At 44.4% G+C, this 17,567-nt stretch overlaps 1 protein-coding gene across 2 annotated transcripts in view; it reads left to right on the top strand.

Annotated features, from left to right (window-relative positions):
- The window catches only part of HDAC8 (histone deacetylase 8), a 243,274-nt gene that overhangs the window by 210,740 nt on the left and 14,967 nt on the right, over nucleotides 1-17,567 (top strand). For both annotated transcript variants that reach the window (XM_082681246.1, XM_082681247.1), the window contains exon 10: nucleotides 8,511-8,616. In XM_082681246.1, coding sequence (XP_082537372.1) covers nucleotides 8,511-8,616 — 106 coding nt within the window. The remainder of the gene's footprint in view (nucleotides 1-8,510; nucleotides 8,617-17,567) is intronic.

The following is a 17,567-nucleotide window of genomic DNA, read 5'->3' as shown; positions in this document are numbered from 1 at the left end:
AGTACCACACAGTTAAGCTTAGATTTATTCCTCTGCCCTTCCTGTAATTATCTTTCTCATTTAGATCTTCATCTCCTCAAGAGCAGTCACCAGAACTTATTCTTTGTTTGTACTCAGCTTCCCCTCAAGAACCTAGAATAATGTTCAGCACCTAATAGAACATGTGCGTGTACACACACACACACACACACACACACACACACACACACTACTGTGGGTTAACTAACATAGGAACCTTACTGAATACACAGTACACTAAAGGGCTATATATGTGTGTGTGTTCATGAAGCCTCTGAGTACTTTAGCTAATGAGATAAGACTAGTTAATACTGGGCATATTCTTCATTTAAATATAATCGGTGCTCAAATGAGCTAAGAGTTCCCAGGTTTACCTGATTATTTTGCTTAATAAAATTTTTTATACCAATAGTTAAAATACCATTAAAACTTCTGGATAATGAAACTATTTCCATGCCTTATTCATTCATTCACTTATTCATTCAAACAGTTCTTGGCACTGGTGTATGAGCCTCACCATGAAGCACTTCTTAAGTAGGGACCCTGTTCAAGTTGTGAGATGAGCTCCACAGGTGGGATACAGATACAGTCTAGACGGGGCTCTGGGTTTCCATCCTCGTGTCCACTCCACATGTAACATCTTGTCTCCAGTAGCCCACATCTCCCTGACCTCTCAGTCATGCTCTGGACAATCCTAATTCCCCGTTCCCCTGCCTACAAGCAATCGCCTTTGATGTGCTGCTTCCTGCCAGTTCAGTCCAACGACTAACGGGGTTATTATTTTTGTTTGTTTGTGTTGTAAAACCATGGCAATAAAATTTACTCCCAATAATACCACTGCAATTTTGTGTCCTTAAAATGTACCATAAGTGATATATGTAATAACTGAATTTCCTGTAAATAGAAATGTTTTTCTGGGGAAAAGAGGGCTTTTTTGTTTCCATCATGGTTGGGCCCAGGTTCTTTGATGGAGTAATTGGTGACATAAGAAAGGTTGAGAAGCATCTTACAAGACCATGTTATGGTTCAAAGTGCTGATGCTCTGTCACTCTTGTTGTGATGAGTTCTGTTCCCAGGGTGAGTCAAGACAAGAAATGCTCTTCCTGGCCAGGGCCCACATCACAATCACCAGCACGACCTCCCTAGCTGATGACAGAGCAAAGCCTCAGGGGTCTGTAAGAGGGATTGGCATCAACCTTGGGCTTACCCTGATAGGATCAAGTCTAACTTCTAGGAAAGGGTAAACCTTGAGTTAGCAATAAAAATTTTGAGAGCTTTTTGGAGTATTATAAAAAGGGGTCTGGCTTTTTATACTGACTAGGAGGGAGGGATGTTAGTTTAGCCGCAGGAGTCTATTGCCAGTGTGGCAAGTGTATTCCTTTAGGCATCTTTCTCATGCTGAATGTCATCCCTAAGGCTCTAAGAGATTTTACTTTACCATTCTGTTTCTTCTTCTCTGGTTGCTCTTTTTCTGCCTAGTCACTGGCTCTTTTTATCCCCCTACTACATTAGTCCTCAGCCATGACCTCACTTCCACACACCATCATCACATCTCCAGCTGCCTGCTAGACGGAGTGACCCACATATCCTACTGTCATCTCAAACCCACGAAACCCAAGCCCATCCCCTTCCCTGAGCCAGACTAGCTCTTCCTACTACTTTATCCCAGCTCTATCAGTGGCACTGATTCTCCTACTTACCCCGACTCAAAACCTAGGAGTCAACTTTGACCTCCCCTGCTCTCTTTCCTCCACAGCCAACCACTTACCAAAGTCCTCGGAAGTCTACCTTCACAATGTCTCTTTCCCATCCTCTCCATCCCCACAGCAATCACTCTTGTTCAAGCCCTTGCTATCTCCCCCTTGAACTATGGCAGCGGCCTCCACACTGGTCATCCAGCCTTTGTATACTGCTCCCAGGTGTCCTAAGGCACAGCTCCAGTCCTGATATGCCTGTCACATCAAGTCCTGTCTCCTCAACCTGGGGTTCAAGGCTTCCCTTGCTCTCCTTCTAGAACTTTAGCCAACTTCCCAGACTTGTCCTGCCTCCACTAACTACCCTCCAACCCCACCCCATCCCTGCCTATTTGCAATCGCCCATCCTTCAAGACCCTGATTCTCCCTACTGGATGTGCATGTCTTCAGAATTTCATTCCTTCAACAAACATGAATTGAGTACCTATTATTTTCCAAGCCCTATGCTAGGAGCTGTAGGTAATAGAAATATGAATACAACAGTATTCTTCCCTTGTGGCACTCTGGCTAAGGAGCTAGAAAGACAGATATAAACAACTCAAAATCCCTATCAGGCTGCCTCTGACTTCCATCCTGTGGGCTCTTCCCCCCAGCCTATAAATATACTTTTAAGACCCTCCCATCTTAAAATACCACCCTACTCCAGTCCCACCCCTGTACCAAACTCTTATAAAAAGAAGAGTGTATGTGTGTATTCTTACCATCATTCTTTTTTTTTTAATTTTTATTTATTTATATATTTTTGGCCACACTACATGGCATGTGAGATCCTAGTTCCCTCACCAGGGATCGAACCCACACCCCCTGCATTGGAAGGGCGGAGTCTTAACCACTGGACCACCAGGGAAGTCCCCATCATTCTTACCTCTACTTCTTCCCATCAACTCTTCAGCCCCCTCCAGTCAGGCCTTGTCCACACCCTCCACTGACTTTGCTGCAGCAAAGATCTTCCCATGGACAAATCGGAAGACCACCCTCCTTTTACTTCAGCTGTCTGCAACATCTCAAATCATCACCAGAACCGTTTCCTCTCCCTCTGTCCACCTCTGAAGTGTTGGCTGTTCCCCATGATTCTTTCCTCACCTCTCTTCTCTTCTCTTACTCTATAGGAAGCCTCCCATGCTGGCCAAGGCAATTCCTTGGCAATTCTCATCCAATTCCTTTATGTCATTGATAACTCCCAAATCTATAACACATATTCTGTATCTTAGGCCCAACCTCTCACCTGAATTACAGACCACTGTATCATCACGATTCTGACCCTAAACATGCTCCCCGTTGAACCCCCCTCACACATATACACCCCACCACAAACCCTTGTCCTCTGCTTGTATTCCTCACCCTGTCACTGTACCTCCTACACCGTGGGAAATCCTTGACTCTCTCTTCTGCCTTACTTCCCACATCCAACTCATTGTTTAGTCCTATTGATGCTATCTTTTAAGTTTTTCACTCTCGGTTCCTCCCACAACTGTTCTGGCTCAGGCCCTGTTACCACTCAACATGGCTCTAGCACCAACCTTGTCACTGGTCTCCCTATTTGCATTCCTCCCCTCAGATTCCATTCCATTCTCTACACTGTAGCCATTGAGTCCTCTCAAGTGCCCAGCTGATCTGTTCATCCCCTCATTTCCAAGCTCCCCCAAGTTTCCATTCACTTATGCCACAAATAGTTACTTGCCACCTCCTAGGGACAAGCACTGTTTTGGGAACTGGCACTGACATTGGGGAGCAAAAGAGTGTTCGGCCCTCGTGGACCTTCTAGTCTGGGATCAGGCCAAATGCCTTAGTGTGGGGAACACGCAGCGCCTACCGTGAAACTCATGCTGCCTCCCCAGCCTCGTGTCCTGATCCTCCTTATGCCCTACCCTCGAGCAACATCAAATTGTGCTAAATATGCTGTTCCATTCCACAGTCCCTGCTCTTGCCCAGGCTCTCTTGGGAATGCCTCCCTCCCACCCACCAGGCCCCCTTTGCAGACCCCGCCCTACACAGTCACTTCCTCTGGGGTAGTTTAGAGGCTCCTATGGGTAGTGCTGATCTCCAGAATGACCTGGGTTCAAATCTCACACCACACGTGCTAGCTGTGTGACCTCTGTCAAGTTATCTGACTATTCTGTGCTTCAAATTCTCATCTTAAAATGGAAGTAATTCTAGAACCTCCACGTGAGTTGGTTGTGAGAATTGTCAGTCCATAAAAAGTGCGCAGACACTTTAAGTTCCTGACACATAAGAAGCCTTTAATCAATATTAACTGTTAACTGTTATTGACATAGAAAACAAACTTATGGTCACCAAAGGGGGAAGAGGGGGATAAATTAGGAGTTTGGAATTAACATATACACACAACTGTATATAAAATAGATAACCAACAAGGACCTACTGTATAGCACAGGGAACTATACTCAATATCTTGTAATAATCTATAAGGGAAAAGAATCTGAAAAAGAATATATATATACATATATACGTATAACTGAATCAGTTTGCTGTACATCAGAAACTAACACGACATTGTAAATCAACTATACTTCAATTTTTAAAAAGAGAAAAAACATTAACTGTTATTACTTGTGACTTTAGCATTATCATACTGTTCTCATCATACTGACCCCTCCTACTAAGCATATCTTACAATCTTTGCACCCCAGTGACTAACCTAATCAGGTTAGGTACTTAATAAAGTATCTATTAAGTACCTACTGACACCTAGTCAGTAGGTACTTAATAAATGTTGAAGGAAGGATAAAAGGATTGGCTCTGCCGGGTTTGTGGTTTGGTTTCCTGTGACCACATAGGATTAGGAAGGAATAACAACAACCTTAAGGCTTCTTCTGAATATCTTCTTGACCAAATATCTAAGCGTATGCTGTTTGCATTGCATGAGCAAGAGCTGGAGGGGAGTGAGCAAGAAAGGCACATTGAGCTGGCCTGAACCGAGCAAGACTGAGCTATTTTCCTTTCTTTATTCATTGACTCTTGGGTCGAGAAGGGACCTGCTCCCCTCAAGTGCTATTCCCTTCCACTCCCATCCTTCAGCCCCACCTCATCCTTTCCATTTGCCCCATTCCTGCTACCATGTTCCCCTCAAACACGCATAAATGGAAACCCAGAAAGCAAAAGGAGCACTGAGGAAAAAGGGGAAGGGGTGGAGAAGGGTTAGCACCTCCCTTCTTCCTTTGCTGAGATCAAAGCCAGCCGTTTGCACTTGCCAGCCCCCTGGGCTCTTTCATACCCTGCTCCACCTGTCTGGGAATGGCATCGCCGCTTGCCTGTTTCCTTTCCTCTTCAACACTGGAGGGCAATTTCAGGGTGGGGCTTTGAGCTATTTCTACTGCTGGCCAAATCCCTCCACCCCAACATCTTTGTCTTATTGATCAGATTTCCTTTCCACCTTGCCAGTAAGTAACAAGTGGCTGAGCACAGGGCAGGAAACTATGAGAGAAGTCAGTTTCTCCACCGGCTCTAGGCGGAGCTCATGGTTTAAACAAGCGGGAAGCCACTGGGACTGCTGGGCTTTGTCTGGCAGGAGGAACAGGCTCTTCTTTCTGCATCGTGGGGGGCCCCCAGTGCTTGGCCCAACATCCCCCAGGGTCTGGGTGAGGCACTGGTTAGGCAATAGCTTCTTGCCTCAGAAGAAGGGAATTCACATGTACTGACATCCTACCCTGTGCTGGGCCCTGTGGTCGGCCCTTTAATGTATATTATCTCTGTGATTCCTAACAACCCAGCCAGGTCAGGATTTATCATTCCTCTGGTAGCAAGGACTGAAAGAGATTACGAAGCTCGCCTGAGGCACACAGCTCTATTGGGTATGAAAATCCAGCTCTGCCTAACTCCGAGGCCGGGGCTCTTGCCGCCTCATCATGCTTCCTCATGCTTCCTCAAGAGCCGAAAAACTGTTCATGCCATAAATTGGCTCTTTGCATTATTCCACAGAATTAACTGAACGGCCAGCTAAATCTTGTGTGAATTAATGTAATTCAACATAATTTTAAAGTAAAGGTTGAAGGAAATTCAACTCTACAGGCTCCACAAAGAGAATGCGACAGAAGTTTCTGCCTTTGCAGAGTTCATGGTCCCGTAGAAAGGAGTTAACGAGTGCAAAACTAAAAGCATAATATAACACAGAAACAGAAATACCACGGGAGAGCCAGAGAGGGGAAGAGGGCACCGCACCACCTTTGCCTTAGATACAGCCTCTGCCTTCCCGGTGCCTGTCACTTCCCTCAGCCCCAAGCAGAGCCTCCCAAGGCTAGGACCAGTCAGCTGCCATGTGGAACTGGATCACAAAACAAGGACTTTCTTAAATCATCTGGGTCCCCTAGCCTAAGAATAGTGCGAATAAGCAGGACCTGGGAATAATATTTGATTGGCAAAGGTGGGAAGAAGTTTAGGAGCCCACGCTTACCTGCAGCCAGCCTGCTTCAGCAAAGAATGGGTTATTTATGGGTTAGTTAAAGCCAGGTGCTCATGCAGCCAGGACAGGAGCCTTGATCCCAGTCAAGCTGAGCTCTCACGTGGCAGTCAGTTCTGGCCCCAGCTGACCGTCTTGCAACCATGTGCTCTTGGCCCAAGAGGGGGCTAAAGCCAGAGAACGCGGCTGAGCGTGCGGCAGGCCCTCACAATGAGGACACGTTGTTCCAGACGCTCAGCCCGAAACAGATAGCTCACAACATGCCTTGCTGACAGAGGATCAGCAGTGTTATCTTCGTAGATGGAGACAGAACATTCCCTCCTCCTAGACCTCAGCGAGGCCCCCTGACTCTGATTTTTATAGCACTTTGATGCCACGGGTTTGGGTCCCCCAGAGTGGCTTCTTCGTTGCAGCTGCCTTTCTTCTATTGCTCTCTCTAAACCTGTCTTTCCATACCCGTGAAATGAGTGTACTACTTGACACCTTCTGGAGGAGGAGAGGCCGTCCAAGGAGAGAGGGCCACACCTGTTTGAAGCCTTCTCTTCCAGAGTCAAGCCCACGAGGTTCTCGGGCTTGGACTGAGGGGCCCTCCTTGGCTAAAAATACAAACCTTTCAGGTTTCTTTGATCAGAATGGGAGAGTTAGTTTCTGGATGTGTCCCCCAGGTAACCCCTCTTGTCCATTCCATATATGGATGTGGTAAAGATGATCTCTAATCTACAGAATTCGGGGCTTCAGGCATCAGAGAGTAATAACCCCAGCAGGAAGGAACTAGACCCCTCTTTCCTTTTTAGTTCAGTCCAAAAAAAAAAAAGCATTATAAGCATTGGCACAGTCTTGGTCATTTTTCTTTTAATTAGATGTGTGGAGTCTTCTGTCATGGATGTGCAAAAGCCATCTCCCCATCAAATTACTCCCATAGATTCCACAAAGACGCTGTTAGAATCCCTAGAGATTGTTCCACAACCTCTCCCATGGTGCCAGATGTACATCCAGACTCTTAACAAGGATAATTTGGTGGCAATGGCAATCACCCTGGATTATTTTCTTAGAGGCTCTTTGAATGACATCAAATTCATGACACACAGCAAGATCCCTTTTGCTCATGCCCTCTGTACCATTTTTTTCCACGGAATTTGAATTTCCCTGGCTTACTTACCACCTAACAATATCACTATTGAAAGCACATAATGTTAAGGACCATATGCTCTCTCTCCAGAGAGTGTGCACAAATACTATTTCTGTTAAAAACTAAACAGAAATAGTAGCTTTGCATATTTCCCATTCAAAGGCTTATCCCAATTGAATGATTCCCTTTGTCATGGGGTGTTTTTCCCCAAGCGGGCCCTAATAGAGGAGCTGAATCAGATATTGTGACTTACCAAAGGTCACAAGGAATCATCTAGTGAACTAGAAATAGAATCCAAAGACCTTTATTTTGATTCCCTGAATTTAAAAACAAATAAACTCTACTACGGAGAAAGAAAAACTAGAGAAACCAGGCTCATTTGACATTCCCGGGTCAGGGAATTCAAGACAACCAAAACTAACAGGCAGCTGCCTTGGTCTGTGAGGACCAAGGAGGTGACTAAGGCACAGGTGCTGCCTGCCTTCAAGGAGTTGATAATCCAGTGCAGGGAGATCAGGTCGCTGTTGAAAAATCTCTACACACTGCAGAACGTGCTTGGGAACACCCAGAGGACCCCAGAGGAGGGTTTGTCCATCTTCACAGCCCCCGCAGCAGCAGGCACAGTGACCTGTACGTGACATGCCGGCAAGCACTGTCGATTTGTTGAACAAGGGCCATAAGAGATGTACCAACAGAACACTCTGGGGGTTGGTGGAGAATGAGGGACAGCTTTGTGAAGGAGGCGACATTTGAGCTGTGCCTAGAAGGATGGGGAGGTTTTTCACAGGCAGCAGGGGTTGGGGGAGGGCCTTTGCAGACCCCAGGAAAGAGCAATGGCAAAGATCCTCGGGGGGAGGCAGGGGGTGGGGGAACGAAGCCCAGTCTCATTTGGGAGAGCCCGGAGCAGACAAGTGTGGCTAGAGAGCAGGGGGATAGAGAGGCTAGAGAGAAAAGTTGAGACATGAGCAGAGAGGACCTTGAACACCAAGCCAAAGAATTTCACAGTGGACTGTCATGGGAGGTTTGAAAATGGGGAACGGTTTCCTGCTGCATCCTCCTGCCCTGCCCACCTGGGCCTCCCTTACCTTGTCAGTAGCGGTGGATTTCTCTTGATTGTTCTGTTTGTATGTGGTTTGGTTTGGAGGTTTTCTGTGGTTTAGTTTGTTTTTTGGCCTTTCACTTTTCCTTACAGTTTTTCACAGCATATGGTCCTGATTATGTGCTGGAAATCACGCCAAGCTGCCGGCCAGACCGCAATGAGCCCCACCGAGTCCAGCAAATCCTCAACTACATCAAAGGTGAGCACCACCCCTCGAGTCCTGCCCTCCTCATTCCACCCAGCTTGTGGTGACCCATCAGTGGGGGCTTCCCCCAATACCATTTGTCATTTGGTGGCTAATCTTTGGACCGACTTGGAAGGGAAACCTCTTCTTGGCCTGAGAGCTTGTTGGAATTCCGCACTGGTCACTCTGGTTGGGATTGTCATTTGGCCAGCTAATGTCACCTTCAGGGAAACAAAAGGTTCAACTTTAGGCACCTCCAGTGGAAAGCCAGTTCTAAAGTGTGCCCTGGAACTCTCCCTTTGAAAAGGGCAACAGTAAAATCCTCTCTAAGATGAGGGAAAATCAAGTCAATTCAGACTTGGGGTTGGGGGTAGGGGTGAAGGGTGCTCACAGACATTCTGTTCCAATGCGTTTCCTTGGTTCAGTAGAGCCTCGAGTGACTGTGAGCCCACAGTGAGTAGTCAGGGATTCTGAAGCCCTGGGAGTGGGCTCCCCAGTCTCACTTAGAGCACTGGAGACGTGGCTGCTGCCCTATTCTTCCCTTCCCTGAGGCTGGCCTCCAATTATTCTGGCCTCTGGACAGAGGGAAAATGGCAGTCATCGGGTTATCACCCTCTTGATCACACTGTCCACTAGCTGTTTGGGGACACTATTGGTAGAGCCCCCCTCCCAACCCCAGCTGCTGCTTCTCAACTCAACTCACTTCATCTACCATTTTTTAAAAGTCATTTTGGCACCCACATTCCTGTTTAATTGAATGTGTGTACGTGTGCATATTTTTTTGGATCCTAATTATTTGCAAAGTTAAGAGGCCAAAGGTATCACATTGCCTATCCTGGAGAGTGAAATTCCCATGTTTATTCATCTAACAACCAAGACAGCACCAGTTCTCCTAACTTTGACTCCCTCGTTGGAATAGAATCTAGCATGAAAGGGAGGCCTATTCTGTGTCAGAGTTAGTCTGAGGGAACACGTTGTATCCTGGGCGTCTTTGCCGATGGTGATATTAAGGCCCCATCCCCTAGTGCAGCCAAGTCTGTGACAACAGCTGAGTCCATACGCAGGGACTCCACGTCCCAGGCTCCTTTGACCAGAGAAAAGTTTCTAAGCTCAAGAGTCATAGACTCATAAGGTTGTGCTCATAGCAATGCTTTTTGTCCCTCTCAGGTGTCCCACATCCCTCAGCCTTTCCCTGACCCTGTAGTTTCAAGCCACCTCCCTCTGGCCTCTCAATGGCTACCAGCCTCAGAAGTCCTCACTTCCTAACCAAATCCTCCTCCCTCCTCCAACCTTTTTAAGGCCTTTAAAATCCTTCTTTTCCTGGCCCTTCTTCAGCCCTTCTCACTGCACTGCAGCCCCGATTAACACTCGTGCTCCCACCCTAGTTTCCTACTGCCCTTCTCAGATCCTGGACCAACTTCTCTTACCCCTTTTCCTTCTACCTTGCCATTTTCCCCTCATCCAGTCTCTAAATCCTGGTAGAGCACAGACAAAGCAATAGAAACAGAGAAACTAAACAAGGCTCTGCAGCTACTTGCTCAAACCTAGGTATGTGCAGATATCTGTATGCCCTCGTGCTTTCCTGCGCACATAACCAAGCACTTATCTCCAGAGACTGGTGACATCTTGCTATTGAGGAAATGGAAATGACAAGCGAGAGAAGACGTAAGGAAGGTAATTCAAAGGGAAGAGAACTAGGAAAGGTTAAGAAACCCAAAAGAAGAATAAATTTTGAAAAGACTTGAAATAAAGGATTAGTTTGAGGGTTGGTTAAAAAATAGTAATAATAATAATAGAAAGTCTTAGAGGATATGTAAGTTACATGGAAGTCAAGATTTTTTAAAAGATCCTAATAGGTTAAAGCAATATTCTGGCTGCAACGCCATGAAATTAAACTGGGAGGAAATATATGGACTAGGAATTGGGTCCTCAAAAGCAACTGGACACACACAAGATGGGAAACATGGCTTTGCAGCATTTTGTCTGCAAGAGAGTTAGGGAGTTTCGTCAGTGTGAGTCACCAGGGCAAGGTGGCCTCCAGAGATGCTAATGCAGTATCGACCTCACTTTAAAAGAACTGGAGACAAATAGAAGCATATGCTCCAGGAGGTCAGTTAGGATGGGGAGAGGACTGGAGCCCAGGCTCCAAGAGATCTTGTTGGAGGAGCTGGGCTTTTGGAGAAAAGAAGACCCAAGGGGATGTGGTTCTATATCTCTGAGAGGCTGTCACAGAGCAGAGGGCATAGACAGAGTCTATGTGGTCACAGGGCACAGATCTAGGATCCATGTGTAGATATTATTAAAAGGCAGATTTTCATTCAAGAGGAAGAAGAATTTTCTAACGATTAGAGCTGTCCAAAGTGGAACAGACTGCCCAGAAAGGAATGAGGTCTCTATTGCTGGAGACATACAAACAGAGACAAGACAGTCACTTGACTGTCATATCGTAGACAGCCTCCTGCATTTGGAGGAGGGTGATTATACTAGGTTATTGTCAATGTTCCTTCCAATCCTAAGATTCTAGGATGCTGTACATTAAAATGAGAAAATAGGAAAACAATAAAAAGAAGATGATGAGAGTGCAGGGGTTGGTAGATGAGTCACAGTTGGGGGGGCACGGGGGAGGTAATGCTGTGTATAGGAAAGAATTGATGAGGAGAAGAAAAGAAACTAGATGACTGAGAGTGGGTGGGGAGCCAGGACAGCAAGTAGAAGGGCTATAGAATACTAGGAATCTTCAGATTTTTCCATTTAGCCATCCCTTTCATATTGATAAAGTCTTGTGTTCTAGCCATGCAAATGAGCAGAGCACATAAGTCCAGAAGCGAAAAGAAATTCAGTTGAACCTAGAAGAAATGAGGCTAGAAAGAAGTCCAAATGTTGCTAAAAATGGCCAGGCTAACCTGCTATACTGAGACCGTGCCCCTCCAGCCTGGTGACGCATGCTGCCATCAGATAGTGTGTTGCCATGACAATGGTCAGTGTGGAAAGGCTGCTGAATTTTCTGCATTCTGAAAGATTTTCCTGAACCTGCCTACAAGACTATCATTTGTTCTTGCATATAAATCCTCTGTGAGGCTGGCCATTTCTCTCAGTGCCTCCCTCCCCCCACTCATTCCCACCCCCCATTAAACACAAAGGTAGTGGGGCAGAGGCAAGGATTATTTGGGGGAGGTGGATGGCAATGAGGGAGTGGATGGATTAAGCTCCACTCTATGGGAAGGAGGTTCACCAGCATATCTGGTTGAATTTGTTTAACCTTTGAGCTTGGGCTTTCTCTCTTTCTCACATCCCTTAGAAGCACAAAAGGTGGGATTTTTAACCTATTGGAGATGAAACCTGAGGAGGTTCATCGTATAGAGATGCATTCCATATGCCACAGGATGACTGGAGGCACAGGCAGATTTGGACCTCACCTTATTCCATCTTTACTGCCCATTAGACTTTCTAAGAGAGAAAAACGACAAAAATAAAACTATGGAGAGTCCATTCAAGCTGTTAGCTTTATACAGAGAAAAGCTATGTGTTGCTCCCACAAATCGTTCTTCTCGTGCCAATGAATCTTGAAGATATGTGTCACTGTTCACAAGGAAGTGTGGGTTACAGAGTGGATCGCTCAGCCTAGCTCATGACCACTACTGTAAAATCACCCTCACACCATCTTCATGTGCTCAGACTTGTTTGTCTTTCCTCTCTGGTTGACGTACTCCAGAGGAGTTGGCTCACAATGAACCTTCCAGAGTTGGAACAGTGCTGATGTGATCAATCCCCAGAGGCAGCTAGCTCCCTGAGCCTGCCTAGCTCTGCATGGGGAAACAGGGGTAGAGGTTTTCTAATCCCTGGTGCTGATGACATTTGAATCAAGTAAAAGTCCCTAGGGGGCCAAAAGCTTCATGTTGCAGCCCAGGCCCGACCTGGTGGGGGAGGGGGAGGGGAAGGTGAGTTGTATATATGTGAGTATGTGTTGCAGTTGTAACTGGAGGTTTCTACGCTTGGCTCTGTGTTCCCAGATTCTACCCCAAGTTTGCCTAAGTTAGAAAAGTAAACAAATGGGACCAGGAGGAAAGAAGCAGGAGGAGAGGAGGAGGTGGGGGGAGGACACAAGAGGAAAGAGCAGGCCTTGTGCCCATCTGCCCTTTCTGACCCTTAATGAAGGAGGCTTAGTATGGCAGCCTCTGTGGTGCTGGGTTGGGGAGATGGGCCAGCAAACTGATATGGGTGTGGGGAGAGACACCACAGGAGAAATAATAAGAGTAATAGCTACTATTTATCTTACAGATGAGGAATTCAGAGAGTCTCAGAGAGGATAAATGACTTGGCCAAGGTCACCTTTATTCAGTCATTCAGCAAGGAATTACTAAGCACCTACTCTATGCCACACACTGTGCTAATAGGTGTTGGAGCAGACATTTGAACCCGGGTCTGTCTGAATTGAGACTTTGGAGTCAGGCTGTTTGGCCTTTCCAGTGCCCCTCCTCTCTTTGCAGTGTTGCCCTATCAAGGCTACTCATCATCTGCTTTTCCCAATCACCCCTGGTAAACCCCTCCCACCTTGTACTACACACCCAACTCCTTCCTTGTGGCTGATCCAAAGCACCTGAAATCTGATATCTCTCTGGAAATGGGAGGAAATCAGCCATGGACAACATTTGAAATTCTGGTCCCTGACCTAGGTCTTTTAGCCATGCCCCTCTCACCCCACCATACTGTAATTGAAACTTCCACTCCATTTTGAGATGAGTAGAGAAGTAAAAGAGAAGGACAGAAGGTGGAAGAAGCCAGACCACGTGACTCCTGCTGCCTGAAGTGTGCTGTGGTCACCAGGCCCAGTGTATTTACAGTTCCACAGCCCCAAGCTGAGACCCTTTGCACATCTACCGGTAATATTCTTTGGAGAACCACTGTGCTGAATGTAAGCAGCACCTCCTCTAGCAGCCTGAAGTCTGGGATTGACATTCTTCTAGGGACTAGCAATTGGGGCATCAGGTCTGGGCATGTCCAAGGCCTGCTGGAGCCCCCAGCTTGAAGCAGTGCTCCTGCCCTGTGGGACTCTACACCATGGAAACTCGGCTTACTTCCACACCTTCTCTTGCTTCCTGAGAAGCCATGAGGGTAAATTGAAAGTCAGGGTTGGTCCCAAGACAGACTGACCATTTGCTTTAGGGCTTCTTGGAAGGACTTTGGAGCAGGATTGTGGAGGCTACTCTGAGCCAATTTGCATGACTTCAGGTGAGGATCTCTGTGATGTCCATCCCTTATCTCCCTTTGCCATCCCCTATCCTTTCTTCAGCCCTCTTCAGCCCCCTGTGGTCTCTTCCAGGAGCCTCGCTTGCTTCACTAAAGTGTGTAAGAATTGGAAAGGTTGGTTATTGTTGTTGTTACTGTCATTGTTAAGCAAAAAAGTTGTAAATATATCATGCTGAAAATTTTAGAAATTCTAAAATTAAAATGAAGGCTGCTCCCCAAAGTTCTAGTAACTTTGACGGCGGCTTTTAACAAAGGATGAAAACCCTTGGCAGGTTACTTTTGAAGACTTGAAATACCTACCTAAATCCAGGAGGTGGGAACTCCCATTATTGAAAGCCTACTGTGGGTCACCATGCTGGATTCTTTACATTTCATCCTCACTATTACCTCATGAGGTAGGAAACTGGTGCCCGCAGAGCTAATGTAACATGCCCACAGTCACGTAACAAGTAAGTGGTGACATCAGGATTTGAATCTAGGCCTGGTGCCCCTCCTCTTCTTGGCACTATTGCTCAGTCAAGTCTACTCATCATCCCTGTCCACTCTTTCCAGTCGCCCCTAGTAAACCCTTCCCACCTTGCAATGTCTCCCAAAGTGAGGTTCTGAATGAGGTCAATTTTAAGAAGTATCATTGTGTCTCCACTTTAAAGCCCAGCTAAATCAATCAATGAATATTTTTTGGAACTTCCCGTGTGCTTGGTGTCATGGGAGATATAAGAGAAGTTTAAGACATGAACCCTGCTTCTAAAAAACAGCTGAGAAGTCTAGGTGAGGAGACAAAACTAACCCCCTTAGACAGATCAGGACATAATAAGGGCTGGTGCAAGGTAGAAGAAGAAGAGAAGTGAGAAGAGAAGGAGAGTGCTTTCAGAAGGCTGGGATGTTTTGAATAGATAGAATAGGGAAGTGCTCATATGCAACGGAAACTTGGATAGGTGGGAGCCCGGGGCAGTTGGCAGGTTTCCTTGAATTTCAGGCTGAATTGTCCATCAGATACAATAAATTGGGAGCCATTCTAGGTTCTGGAATTAGGACATGCCATGATGCAGTGATGTTTGGATGGATCATGGTGGTATTCCAAGGGTGAGCCTGCAAAGACCTGGACCAGAACAGTGGTGGTAGGCTACTCCCTATCCTATTCCTCCCGAATGGCTGAGAGCTGTTAAGAAGAGAGTATCAACAGCACTTAGAGGTATGTCATTTATAGGGGATCAAGGAGAAAGGAAGGAGTAAAGGTGACTCTGAGGTTTCCAGCCTGGATACCAACTGGGATGGGGAGCCATTGAGGCTGGGGGATAGTTTTACAGAAACATATACTTGATGTGTTCTCTTTCAATACATTGAGTTTGAGGTATGATACAATATCAGTATAACTACATGGAAGAATTTGTTGCAGCCAATTAAAAATAAAGTTTTAAAGATAATTTGATGACAAGAGAATAATGCTCATGGTAACAATCTTAAGTGAAAAAAGATATGAAATGATTTAATACCATATAGTCTCAATTTTGTAAATATACATAATGTGTGTGTGAGTGAGTGTGTGGATATGCATAGAAAAACACTAGAAGGAAATATACCAAAAGTGCTAACAGTAGTTATCTTTGATGGTAAGATTGAAATTATGGGTAATTTTTTACTTGTTCTGTATTCTTTTTCTGTATTTTTCAAAATTTCTAGCATGAACGTGTATTGCTTTTATAGTCAGAAAAAAAGAAATACATGTTGGAGCTTTTTAAGACAATAATCTTTTATCAGACCTTATGTCCCAGTTTTTGGTTTACAAAATCTGGTCACTGTACCTGCACATAGCTGGAAAAATAAGGGACTGGAGATGGACTATTTTACATGTTTGAGGTACTGCTTCCTTTCTTAGGTACCTCTAGTAATTCTAGGGTGCTTCCATTTGTCTTGAAAAGCATGTCATGATGTAAAGCCTCTTCAATCTAGTAGAAGGGCTGAAAATCCAGATAGCTCCCTAGGACCACCTCCCTTTCCAAAACTGTCATTCACTCCAAGGCAACTGTCTCAGTCTTTTTTCTGGGTTTTCTCTTCTGTGCCATTGATCTATGTACCTATTCCTGTCTTGATTACTGTAGTAGCTATATAATAAATCAGGTAGAGTGATTCCCCTTTCTTTTTCAAACTTGTTTTAGCTATACTAGTTTCTTTGCCTTTCCATATAACCTTTAGAATAACCTTGTCTATATCTTTAAAAACAAAAACTTGATGTGATTTTGTTAGGAATTGTGTTTAACCTATATATCAATTTAGAGAGAATTCCAATCCATGAACATGGTATGTCTCTCCATTTATTTAGATCTTCTTTGATTTCCTTCATTAGCATTTTGTCATTTCCAGCATACACATCCTTAACAGGTTTTATACCTAAGTTTTTCTTTTATTGATTTTGGTTTCCATGTGTTCATTGCTAGTATATAGAAATACAATTTTTGTATATTGTTCTTGTATCTTGTGACCTTCCTGAACTCATTTATTATTTCTGGCTGTTTTCCTGTAGACTCCTTAAGATTCTCTACATAGATCACCATCTGCAAATAGAGACAGTTTTATTTCTTCCTGTCTGATCTATATGCTTTTTGTTTCCTTTTCTTGCCTTATTACACTGGATTAGACTTCCAGTGTTATGTTGAATAAGAGCAGTGAGGACAGACATCCTTGCCTTGTTCCAGAACTTAGAGGGAAAACATTGTCTTTTACCATTAAGCATGATGTTAGCTATAGGTTTTGTAGATTTTCCTTAAAAGTTGAGGCAGTACCCTGCTATATTCCTAGTTTTCTGAGAATTTATGTCATAAATGGATGCTGAATTTTATTTAATGCTGTTTTTGCATCAGTTGACACTAATACCAGTATATATGTAATTTTTCTTTTTAGCCTTTTAATATGGTAGGTTACACTGATTGATTTTCAAATACTGAACCAGCTTTGTATACCTGGGATAAACCCCACTTGTTCATGGTGTAAAAAAAAATATATATATATATATATATACATACATACATATATATACATATATTTGCTAATTCTAGGAACTGTTTGCTAATTCTAAGAATTCACTGCTAAGAATTCTATTTGCTAATATTTTGTTGAGGACTTTACATCTATATTCATAAGGGATATTAGTCTGTAGTTTTCTTTTTTGTGACACCATCATTTGCTTTCAGTATCAGGGCAATACTAGCCCTATAAAAATGAGTTCAGAAGTGTTACCTCCTCTTCTGTTTTCTGCAAGAGAGAGTATAGAATTGATGTTAATTCTCATCTTTAGTAGAATTCTCCAATGAGACCATCTGGACCTGAAGGTTTTTTTTCAGGAGGTTTTTTTTTATTTCTACTTTGATACCACTGTGGTCAGAAAACATGTTCTGTATAATTTCAAATATTTTCAATTTGTTGAGGCTTGTTTTATGACTCAGTGTATGGTCTATCTTGGTATGTGTTCTGTGAGTGCTTGAAAAGAATGTAATATATTCTGCTGTTGTTTGGTGGATTATTTGATCAATGTCACTTAGATCCTGTTGGTTGGTAGTATTGTTGAGTTATTCTATATCCTTGCTAATTTTCTGTCTAGTTGTTCTATTATCAATTTCTAAGAGAGTGATGTTGAATTCTCTAATTCTAATTGTGGATCTATCTGTTTTTCCTTATAGCTGTATCAGATTTTGCTTCAGGTACTCTAATGCTCTGTTGTTTGG

This window comes from Grampus griseus (genome assembly GCF_964374135.1).
Source record: "Grampus griseus genome assembly, chromosome: X".
Lineage (NCBI taxonomy): Eukaryota > Metazoa > Chordata > Mammalia > Artiodactyla > Delphinidae > Grampus > Grampus griseus.
The sequence above is the reverse complement of the archived record's forward strand: the minus strand, read 5'-3'. Positions and strand labels throughout refer to the sequence as shown.